This window comes from Halyomorpha halys, unplaced genomic scaffold, assembly GCF_000696795.3.
Source record: "Halyomorpha halys isolate HHAL.00 unplaced genomic scaffold, Hhal_1.1 Scaffold306.1, whole genome shotgun sequence".
Classification (NCBI taxonomy): domain Eukaryota; kingdom Metazoa; phylum Arthropoda; class Insecta; order Hemiptera; family Pentatomidae; genus Halyomorpha; species Halyomorpha halys.
Window position 1 is genome coordinate 263,862 of NW_027106917.1, and position 12,577 is coordinate 276,438.

A 12,577-nucleotide genomic window follows, 5' to 3' on the forward strand; every position below is an offset into this window, starting at 1 on the left:
ATTTCATTGAGAAAGGGAATCTCTCAGAAATATTTCATTTTCTTTAACTACCCCACCTTCAGTAGAGTCCATTATAACCAATATATATATATTTTGTTTTTTTATGATTTCGTTATTTAAGGCTGAGCTTATTAGGACAGATGAGAATGAAACCTGAAAGACTACACCATATAATTTTTCAACTAATCTACTGTCATAAAAATTCAACAGGATATTTCAAGCAAGTAAGGGATGATATGGAACAAGTGCGGCTGACGGACCGCGATTGTTTAGACAGAGATGAGTACAAAAGGACCCTCAAGGGAGTGAAGGTTTTTGTGGGAAAGAAGCGCTCCAGAAAGGGTCTTGTGTGGTCTGAGTAGAGAAAACGTAGACACACAGAGCTCATGAGAAGAGGAAGCAGATGAAGGAGAAGCATTAGAGTTATGATATGCGTGTGGTCTTCAAGGCCTTTTTGTGAAAAAAAAAATATATATATATTGGTTATAATGGACTCTACTGAAGGTGGGGTAGTTAAAGAAAATGAAATATTTCTGAGAGATTCCCTTTCTCAATGAAATACTCGTATTTAATATTTTTGGAGACTGTTGGCTTAGTTTTAATTAATAAGTTATGGAAATATGATCTTTTCGATAATCTTTTTTTCACTTACCTATATATTGTATATATAGTTACCAAAATTACATTATAAGTAAACCTAACAATTTGTACTTATGATTTAACATCTTAAAAAAAACAAGTTTTGGATTTGAATTTTTGATTTTCCATAACTTATTAATTAAAACTAAACCAACAGTCTCCAAAAATATTAAATACGAGTATTTCATTGAGAAAGGGAATCTCTCAGAAATATTTCATTTTCTTTAACTACCCCACCTTCAGTAGAGTCCATTATAACCAATATATATATTTTTTTTTCACAAAAAGGCCTTGAAGACCACACGCATATCATAACTCTAATGCTTCTCCTTTATCTGCTTCCTCTTCTCATGAGCTCTGTGTGTTTACGTTTTCTCTCCTCAGGCCACGTAAGACCCTTCACTCCCTTGAGGGTCCTTGCTTGAAATATCCTATTGAATTTTTGCGACAGTAGATTCATTGAAAAATTATATTGTTTAGTCTTTCAGGTTTCATCCTCATCATGCGTCCTTATAACCTCAGCCTTCCCACCCTAACATCAGTCTCTAGGTCTGTTAATAAATATATTTAATTTAATTTTTATTAAATAATTGAAACTTTTACTCACCATAAATCTGTGAGCTTTCCTCTTCTACTATCTTAATTATTTCAAACAAAAAAAATTGAATTGAAAGAAGATAGTTGATCGTATGAAGTAGTTTGACAGAAGATAGTCCTTGTGGCGATCAATTAAGGTATAGAAATAGTAAAAGAAAACTATTTGTTTTATTATTATGATACCTTTATTAACCGCCACCCGGATTATCTTCTTACAATCTACTTCATACGGCCAACTATCTTCTTCCTATAGTATATTTAGATCATAACTTATGTATTTGTCATGCTTGTTAATTGATTTTTCAGATAATGGCATTTCTATAAAAGAAGAAAGAGAAGATGAATCGGAGCATACTGGTAAGTTTTCCCTTGTTAAGATATGTGAAAATTCTATGCTCATGTGTTGACCCGAAGGGTCAATGCCGATACCATCAATCGTTCTCTACATACATCTTTCCAATGACGCCCCTACAAACCAAATCTACTAAATCAGTTTTAATGCAATCTTCCCATATATTTTTTTGTCTACCTCTTGGACGTTTACCCATCAGTTCATTGTTAATTAACATTTTAGGGATCTGCTCATTACTAAGCCCTACAATGTTACATCATATTCGTCACAATGCTGTAACATGAATTATATTTACATGGTGCAGTTCCCTTAAATTAGCGTTGCGTAGCCTTCTAAATGCTTCCGTTATTCCATCATAAATTATGTATTTGTCATGCTTAATATGGGAGCTCTGCTGCTTATGTATATATATATTGTAATAATTTAAATATTATTTAAAAATAAAATGAAAAGAATTTTGATAGTTTTTAAAACTTTTTTGAAATATAAAAGATAATTTGGGTTCAAATTAAGAACTTTAATACTAAATAAATAATTGAATTTTATTTAAATTTTATAATATAAAAGACTCTTAATCTCAGGGTGAGTTGCTAGGCAATCAGAAACAGACACTTATTATAATTACACTTAATTAAATTAATATCTCTTTTAAAAATGTATTTAAATTTAGTTATAACAAAAACTAACCCAGTTCACAATCTTCTTTTGATGGTTGGTGAGTCTTGATGTCTTCTTTCCCAAAATGCTCTGTCTAACCATCAAACATGGCTTCCAGTCACCTCTGCTTATAGGAAATGACTCCTCTCTCCAGGCAATTCAAACCAAAAGTCCCCTATTCTTCTTGGGTGACTCTTTGATGTCTTCTTTTTCAAGATGTCTACCCTTGAGCTAGACAAAGGATGATGAAGACATCCTGCCTCCAGGAAACATCATTCCTCCTGCGCGCCCAAACAACGAATGAATCTCCAAAACCAAAACCTGCCTCAATGTTACATGTAAACATCGATTGTCGCACAACAGTTAGGGATTTTTGCAAATGATTTACTTTCTGAATATTATTCTTTAGCACTATTTCTTGACTTCTATTTTTTCTTAAATTTACTGTATTTTCAATTATGATGAGAAGAGTTAAAATAGTTTTTATGATATTTGAATCTGCCCAACATGGCCTTGATTCAACGGACTTGTTGACTGAAGAATACGTACCGCCATCTTGGTTTTGTTTTGAATCACGAATTTATTATGGACAATGAAAATTGGTTAGCTTGCTTTTTGGATAAACAAAACAAATGAACAATATTAAAATGATACATAAAATAAAACGTATCAAAAACCCTTTATACATCAAAATATACTATTTACTCAAAAAGAGCATATTACAATATATATATATATATTTTTTTAATATGTTAAATCATAAACCTAAAATTGCAAGATTTAATTATTTCTTATTTAAGTCTTAAATTATATATTTCTCATGCTTATTTTTTTATTTTTCAGAAATTACTGGCATTTCTATAAAAGAAGAAATTGAAGATGAGATTACTTGTAAGTTTTCCCTTATTAAGAACTATAAGTCTAAAGATATCTGATCCTTAAAAAAATTTATATCTGATTCTTTTTGTTTAATTCTTATTGGTTTCAAGAGCTTTTGGGGCGAGGGGGTTTTTGTGAATGAAAATACAAATCTATTCCCCAGAGTGAAAAAAATAATAGTTTGTTAGGGTTCAAAATATAGGGAGGACCTAAAAAATAAAAAAAACCTACCAAGAACCATAATAGAGAATTATAATAAAGAAAATATACTTCCAGATGATATGCAAATTTACCCTTTCGAACTCTGAATACTCCGGGCCGATAGGAACGGAGCTTGGGTAGCGCTGACCATCGCTGGGACCAAAGTACTTTTTTGTTACACTGAAGTGACTATTCAAGGTGCAATAACAGTAATAAATTATGGTAATTCTTTTGCATAAGTTTAAGTAACTTAAGATTGTTATTTTTTCGCATTAAAATTATTTATTATGAACATTAAATTTTACAGTCAACAAAAAAGCTTAATGATGCATATTCATAATATGTATCGACCGACATAGCATTATTTGCATTCGTATTGTGTATCCTTTTACTTTTTATGCAAAAAACACACTTTCTTTTTGTCGACTGTTTTGCGCTTGCACGATTCTCACATTTTGAAAGAAAATGATTTTTAATTAGCCAAAACGTTAAATCCTCGGATTTTCTTTTTCCTCCTCCTCCCACGCTTCAACTTTGCGGATATTTTTGTAAAATGTCTTACATTAGCGCTAAATGAAATCCACAAAATTTTTCTTTGGTACCAGTGCAATTTTGATGTAAAATATATGCATTATATAAGACTAAAACTAACAAATAGAAAAACAATTTTTTATTCCATTTTGTTGTCTTCCTTACCGAATTAAGTGGCGTAAAATGGTTTCTGTTTTGGAAATTTCCCGGAGATTTTTATGACCTTAATGGTGCCTGACTGCTACTTAAGGAAGGCAAATTACTATTGAGTGCTCCTGTATTAATTTTACACAAAAGTGACTGTGTATTGATCGAAAAAATGGACAAACACAGTTATGCACCTTAAGTCCACGCTGATAACTTGATGAGAGTAAACACATATTTATGGCCATGGTCCTCACGATGACTTTTACCAAACACTTATATACCTCAAAATGTTAATAATATTAAAATATAAACAAATAAAAGAAAATAAATTATACCATTCTATTATTACAAGGTCTTCACTTCACTCTTATTCCTTGTAGCGATGCTCATTGGTGCATTGTTCTCTACCACTTGCGGTCTTATTTAGAAGTATTTTTGTTTCTATATGTTGCTCTTCCCTTATTTTATTTCTTTCTTGTTTGAAGTTTTTAATTATATTTCTTTGTTTTATGATCTATTTTCCTGATCCTTTTACTATCATTATTGTAATATGGTTTACACTTTTGGCAGATGGACTCAATTATGTGAAACAAGAAGAAGAAATGGTCATACCTAGTGAAAGTACGTAACATTTATTTTCTCAACTTCTTACTATATTAATCCTACAAAGTTTTAACATAATTCTCTGTTAGTTCATTAGTTGCATTGTACTATGATCTCAGTTATCCTACCTGTACTGGGAATTGTGTAGATGAGCGTTTATGACGCGCAAACAGACAATGCCTTTTTCTCTATCAAGAATATTGAAATCACTGAAAAATCTCTACAAATCTGAAACTGAGGTTCTAAAATGCCTTGGTGGAGCCAGTGCTCTTATACAGCTGCGAGACCTGGGCTCTAAAAAAGCAGAATCGAAAGATTTGAACAGAAAGTCCTCCGTACAGTTACAGGAGTGATCTGGGATCAGAGCCTTAACACATGGAGGAGAAGAACTAACAGTGAGCTGCTTGCAGAGACTGGTCAATCAATATATCTCGATATGAAGGCAAGGAAGATAAGATGGATGGGACATGTGGCTTGAAGCAATACATCAGGATGCCACTACACAACAATGAATGTCAGTATAGCAGGCAAGAGACCACGTGGGTGGCCAAAGCCCAGATGGATAGACAGAATCAATAAAGTTGCATAAGAAAATTATATCCAGTTTAAGATTGTGTACTGGCATATAGCCAGCATATATTAACATATTACGGTTTATTTAATGTTTTCAAAGATGCTGGAAATAAATGTGAAATCGATTTTATGATTGCCTGCTTGCATATTGATTTAGTATAACTTTTAGGATTTCCGCTCATTAGAAATACGTTCATATAAACCGAATTCACATACGAGTTAAATTACACATAATTGTATTTGATGTTTTGGACAATTTAACGGTTATCTTAGTTAATCACAGTGCAACTGAAACTTTAATTGAAGATGTAATTAAATTACTTGTGTAATGATTCCTGCCCAACTCTGATATAGTAACTGATCGGAATATATTGTATGTAATACGCTAAACATCAAAAGTTATTTGGTCTCTAATATACCTGGGTACCAAAAAAAATTATTTAGAAATCCTACAAAACAATCAATGAGACAACATATCTAGAGAATTTGTTTATTATTATTGTTAATATCACAGCTTAAGTAACGATATATGATGATATATTTAGTATTAGAATGACCTATATTTCACTATAAATAAATAGTGAAATATAAGTGATTAGTTATAATCCTACAACTCAAGTTCTGAAGAGTTTGATTTGTTAAAACTTTATTATATTTCTTTTAGGACTTTATTTTATACTCTTTATCTACTTCTTTATTTTTTATATTATACATTGTTCTAAAGATACAAAGAATAAAGTGGATAAAATAAAGTTCTAAAAAGAAATATAATAAATAGTGAAATTTTATTACCAATGCAAATTATTTAAATAAATAAATCATACGAAATAAAGAGATATAAATAATTTGTTTTGGGTTTCTGTTGCAGTTACCGTAGTCGATATCAAAGAAGAGGAAGGAGCGGATATTTCTTGTGGTAAGACTAACTTTAGATTAACGTAATCCTTACACTTATAGCGACTATGTTGGTTGATGTATGACAAGTCAGAATCTCCCAAGATGAGATCATAACACAAAAAATATTAGAAGGTAATCTTTCCCAGTAAAGCCATTCCACTAAAACACCCAGAAGTGGTGGTCCTATATCGCTTTTGAAACATCTACTTAAACTGGAAGAGAAAACTTAAGATAGATAAATCGAGCAATATTTAAAAAGTGGATAAAATTGAAAAATAATTGCATGAAACCTAACACTCACCCTCCATGGTAGCATTACTAATCTTAAGTTTGAACAGACATTTATAGTGAGTATTTTGGTTGAGTACATGTCACAACCTCATCAAAGATCATAACACAAAAAAATATTAGAGAGCAATCCTTCCTGGCAAACCCGCCCCACTTAAACCCCCTGAAGCGATTATCCTATACCACTCTTGAAACATTTATTTAAAACAGAGAGAGGAAGGAGACTTAAGATAGTTAAACGGAGCAATTAAGTGGCTAAAATTGAAAACATGGTGTGAATATGGGGCTGCCTTGGAAAACCACGTGAAAGCATGATTTTTTTTTTGTTGATGTTTTCTTTTCTTTGGATTTTAATAAGCATTATAAAATGTAATATCTAGCCAAATAAAGATTAAATACTTATTGTTAAACCATCATGACAATTGTTATCATCCTTGTGTGCCACTGAATCTATGTATGTAATCAGCTGATACATGAATGTTCTGTTGAATAAGGACTCTTAGAAAGTATTTTATATCACTACATTATCTACAAAACATTTTGAACATGTTAAAATGTATTAAAAGATTGTAAAATTTGTTTTGGAACAATCCTAGGTGGAAGGAAGGGGCTAGAACCTAGAACTCTTCCCACCACTTTGAATGCAAGTTTGAAAAGTGACCTCTGTTGATTGCTTATCATCATACGTGTTCCAAAGCTACCTTGGCGATAATCAGTTGTCAACCATGGTCAAAGAGTTAAGTTCAGGTTGATAAGAGTTTTCATCCAATGCTCTTCATCTTTCTGGTGGTGGTTAACATTAATTCAACTCATGTCTCATATAATGGTCTGAAAAGTAGGAAACCATTGCCATTAATTATGAACTTTGTACCTAAATTGAGAATAACTTAGGAATTTGGTGGGAGTGAGATCAAACAATGACTGGTATCTATTGATAAATTAGTTTGTCACAGATGGAAACCCTCTATCTATGATATATAGTCCTTACCTGTTTTACCCAATGTTATGCGCCATCTTCCTCTACAATTTCCTATTAAAATATGTCTTTACTATGATAGAACTATGTCTCATTACTAGTTCCTTCATTTTTCAACCAATGATACTGAAATTTATTTGGAAGCTGAACAGCTTTGTTCTGTCTGAGACATGTCAAGAATGTAACAGTATTGTTCGATTGTCGTACTATTTAAAAATTTTTTTTTATTCATTAATAATCTTATTAAGTTTAGGAATAAAGATTTTTTTTTTAATTTTGATATATTTTTATTTCTTACAGAAGTCAAGGATTCAGTCAATAAGAAAGAGATCATTAAATTTTCCTCAAAAGCAGAGAGAAGCATGTACTTAAAGAAACCTGTAATTCTTTCTCATAAAGTTGAGAAGCCTTATCGATGTTATTATTGTGGTTATAAAGCTACTAATATTGTTTATTTAAGAAGACATATTATGACCCATCATACAGTTGAAAGACCTTATCAATGTCCTCATTGTGATTATAAAACAGTAACAGAAAGTTATTTAAAGAATCATGTTAAGTTATGTGAAAGGGGAAAAAAGTCTCATAAGTGTCCCCAATGTGACTATGTAGCTGTATATAAAAGTCACTTAAAAGTACATATAATGGCTCGTCATACTGATGAGAAGCCTCATCAATGTCCTCATTGTGACTATAAAGCATTAAGAATTAACAATTTAAAAAATCATTTAATGGCTCATCATTCTGATGAAAAGCCTCATCAATGTCCTCATTGTGACTATAAAACTCTACGAATAAACCATTTAAAAACTCATTTAATGTCTCGTCATACAGGTGAGAGGCCTTATCATTGTCCCCATTGTGACCATAAATCAGTAACAGAAAATTATCTTAAAACACATATAATGGCTCATCATACAGATGAGAAACCTCATAAATGTCTCCTTTGTGGTTATGAATCAGCAGTCTCATGCCGGTTAAAAACTCATATAATGACTCATCATACGGGTGAGAGGCCATATCAATGTCCCCATTGTGACTATAAAACCATAACGGAGAGTAATGTAAAATTACACATAATGTCTCGTCACACTAATGAGAGGCCACATAAATGCCCCCTTTGTGATTATAAAACAGTTACAGAAAGTAATTTAAGAACCCATATTATGGGTCGTCATACAGGTGAAAAACCTTATCAATGCCCTCACTGTGACTATAAATCTGTAACAATGAGTAATCTAAAAGCACATAAAATGACAAATCATCCTAGTAATAATATTAATCTTAAGGCTTTGTCTGATCATAAAGTTCAAGCCTAAGTCACTTAAAATCTCATATTTTATACTATCCATTTTCTTATTTTGACCATAAAAAAAAAAAAAAAAAAATCTAGTCCCTTCAAACTTGTAAATATTCTGAATAATTGGTCTTCATAATTGTATTACTTATATTTATTCATAATTTCACTTCACTGGTATTATAAAAAACAAGAATTCAGAAACAAGAATTTTTTCAACACTTTTTTAATTCCTTTCGATTGTATTTATATTTTTTATACAACAGTACCTAGTTCTTCCTATTTGTTATTTCTGCTGCTTATAAACTAATTTATTAAAATATTAATAGATTGAATTGAAATTCAATGTTTTTTTTTTTTTTTTTGGTTAAACCAAAAATGAACTTCCTTTTTTCATTTTCTTCCATTTTTCCCTAAGTGATTCCAATGTCAGAACACAAAAATCTTTAAATTCTTTTGTAACATCTGCGGAATTCTACCCATTAGCTTCAATTTTTTTTGGTATTAAAAGGATTTTAAAAATCACTCAATAGAACAAATTAGACTCTTCTGTTTAATATGAATTTGAAATATTCAAATTACTATTAGAGTCCAATTTGTATATTTTAACATCATAAATAAATAATAAATTGATATCATAAACATATGAAGTTAATCGGTTGCGAACTATAGGAGCTATAAAATAAATAAATATATATATAATAGGTAAATCATTTATAATATAAATTAAAGGTGAGAAAAAAATACTTTTAAAAAATTAAACTATCGTAATTGTTAATTTTTATGAAGATTGATTGGGAAAAGACAAAAAACAAAACAAATAAATCACCAATTTTACAATAAATGGAAATAAATTAGTCAGGTAATTTGCTATTGTTAAATGACTTATTAAAACTTCCTTAAAAAAAAAACTAAGGATTAATGAAACCTAATCATCACTTTTAATTATTACATAATAATATGATGATACATTATAAATAATACTAAAATGATTGACGAAAATTATATAGACCACATTAAACCCACAATGTTTTAATATAAAACCATACAACAATAATTAGAACTTGTGAATGAAATATTATTCAGAATTAGATTTATTTTTTATTAATATAGTTGTTTGAGAGTGGTTTAGTTTCTTTTTAAAACAATTTTTATCTCTTTTCTCTCAACTTTATTCTTATACCTACTTTATACCTGTTTTTTTTCCAGGTTCTGTTTGGGGTTTGTTAATGAACATAAAAGTGGTTATTGAAAGTTTTAAATTTAGGAAATAATTTAATAGAAGAAATTATTGGGACAAAGGCAATTAGCCGACAGTAATGAATTTTAAGGAAAAAAAGGAATGAAGACAGAATAAGGAATCCTTGAGAATGACCTGAGAGGTCGAAACGTCGGATGTTAAATAAGAATAAAGTTGAGAGAAAAGAGATCAAAATTGTTTTAAAAAGAAATTATTCAGAATTATATCTTCTAAATCCAGCAGAAGATATAACTTTAAGTATATAACAATAAATATTTTCTTAAAAGTTTTACATTATTGTTAACATTTGTTTATGATGTTTCGGCTAGTATTAAACCACAATCCTCACTCACTTCGGTCAAAATACTAAAATATTTATGCATACAAAACTTGTAAAAATTTTGGATATAGAACTATAAATAAAATAGGTAAAATATACGGTAACTTGAAAGACAAAATATATTCAAATAAATGTATGGAATTTATTTATAGAATAAACAAATTTAGCAGCATTGTAATGATTGTATAACTAAATAACTAATACTATATTAAGACAATGTTAGTACACCATGCAGTAAAACACAACATTTTGATTTTGAAGAAGTTAAAATATTGTATAAAGAAAAGAATATTTTGAAGTAAACTTTTGAGGCTATTACAATACCATAAATTCTATGCAAAGAATTATAAAACAGATACAAACAATTTAAATGTATCATGCTCAACTACTAAGTAGATAAAACAAATAAGGAACTCCATCTCTATTTTGCAGAATAGTTGGACAATAAATCCAACAGAGTATACTGTTAACCAATTAAAACCGTAATTTGAACTAAGTGTAAAAAAAAAAGTATGGCAAATATTTTTCTGGACTTTAAAATTCAAGGTAATTTAATATTTGTCACTTTTTTTTTTCTTTTCAAGTAATAAATTTTTTCCAATTGAAAAAAAAAATTAGCTTCTATAATTTTAAACTGTGATATACTTTTTTAATAAAAGGTATAGTATAGTATAGGTATAATTTTAATAAAAGGTAAGTAAATTGATATGTATATGATATTAATTTTAGATAGATCCCCTACCATGGGTTCCATGAATAGTGTATAGTCTTTGACAGAACAGGCTGTCAAGCTTTAGTTAAGAATAACACATCTTTGATCTCTTATTGTGCAACTACATACAAGAGTAGAGTTGTTGTGGCCACTGTAGAGAAGGAAAAGTATCTGATATGTACGAATAATTACTGTTGTATATTTATGTATGTGCACAAATAGCATAGATATTGTTTATTTATGTTAAATTGTATTGAATACAACATAGGAATTAAGCTTATCTTATACAGTTCTAGGGAGGTCCTTCTAGACAGTCAGAGCGACTCAGTATGGGCGTAGGCAGGATTTCGCCAAGAGAGAAGCAGGCCTCACCCCATTACACATACTATATATACATATTGTGGAGAATACACGCCGCCATCTCCTTTATTATGAATAACGGTCTTTTCAATACTGAACAAAATTGGTTAGCTTTCTTTTTGGTTTAACAAAGCAAATGAACAATATTGAAACGATACAAAAAAAGAAAAACATTAAAAACCCTTTATACATATAAATATACTATTTACTCAAAAAGAGCATATTACAATATATATATATTCTATTCTGAACCGTTAGGTAAAAGAAAGATATGTAATTCCACATGCTATGAAATACTCCCACCATTATATTTCTACTTCATAAAATTCAATCATTACTTTTTAAATTTTTATTACCTAAAATCATATTAAATTATTGAATATCGAGCATAAACTTAATTATTGTACATAAATACATACAATATACAAAATAAATATAAAATTATAAGAGCTGATAGAGAGGTTTGCTATGAGAGTATTAGCCTTCTGAGATTGCAGGCAAAAATATTAACCACCTCTTCTACGATGGTTGCCTTCTTTGACTTAACTAATTCTTGGCAGAGGCTGAGCATACACAATCCATTCAACCTATCCTATTCCATTGTGGATTGTGTCCATGTTTTGACCCACCACAGGGTGCTGGAAGTTCTCTCCACAGGAAATAATACGATATATAAAAACGACTAGAAAGCTACTTTTTACTTCGACTTTTCATCACTTAAAATATCCATACTGAGAATTGGTTATCATGGCTCAAAACGGATGTTACCTTCCTAATTTTAGCATATTTCCAGAAAGAAATCATCTATCAAATAAGTTCACTATTTTCTTTTTTTTTTTTGGGTCTTAAAAATCTAGAGGGGAGCCGCAGCTCGCGTGCATTGAAGGAGGAAATTCAATGGAGCACCTAATAAATTCAATTAATGGAAAATGGTAATGGAAAATTTCGACAAGGTGCATATTTGCTAGTGGAGGACATTCACCCTATGTGTTAGTCCATACATAACCTTATTCTTTATACTTAAGTATTCAATATAAAAATAACAGGTAAAAGGAAAAAAAGTGTTAATTATTGGGCACCCTTTATATACATTTACATACTTATTTTTTATGTAGAATTATTCATAATTGTTAATGAACTGTTAATAATTGACCGTAGATAAATGAGAAGAAGAAGGTCGAGGGAGGGGATGAGCAAAAATACAGAAATAAACAAAACATATTTAAATTTAATAATCCTTTGACTGGAAGAATCTTAAGGTATTAACTTGATTTAGTGAATGATAACA

The 12,577-nt window shown here is 30.0% G+C and overlaps 1 protein-coding gene across 1 annotated transcript in view; it reads left to right on the top strand.

Moving 5' to 3' along the window:
- Window positions 1-8,978, top strand: part of LOC106681048 (zinc finger autosomal protein) — a 17,594-nt gene extending 8,616 nt beyond the window's left edge. Inside the window, exons 4-8 of the mRNA XM_014421166.3 lie at window positions 1,543-1,593; window positions 3,089-3,136; window positions 4,574-4,624; window positions 6,048-6,095; window positions 7,641-8,978. Coding sequence (XP_014276652.1) covers window positions 1,543-1,593; window positions 3,089-3,136; window positions 4,574-4,624; window positions 6,048-6,095; window positions 7,641-8,659 — 1,217 coding nt within the window. The 3' untranslated portion in view covers window positions 8,660-8,978. The remainder of the gene's footprint in view (window positions 1-1,542; window positions 1,594-3,088; window positions 3,137-4,573; window positions 4,625-6,047; window positions 6,096-7,640) is intronic.
- Window positions 8,979-12,577: the final 3,599 nt, after the last annotated feature.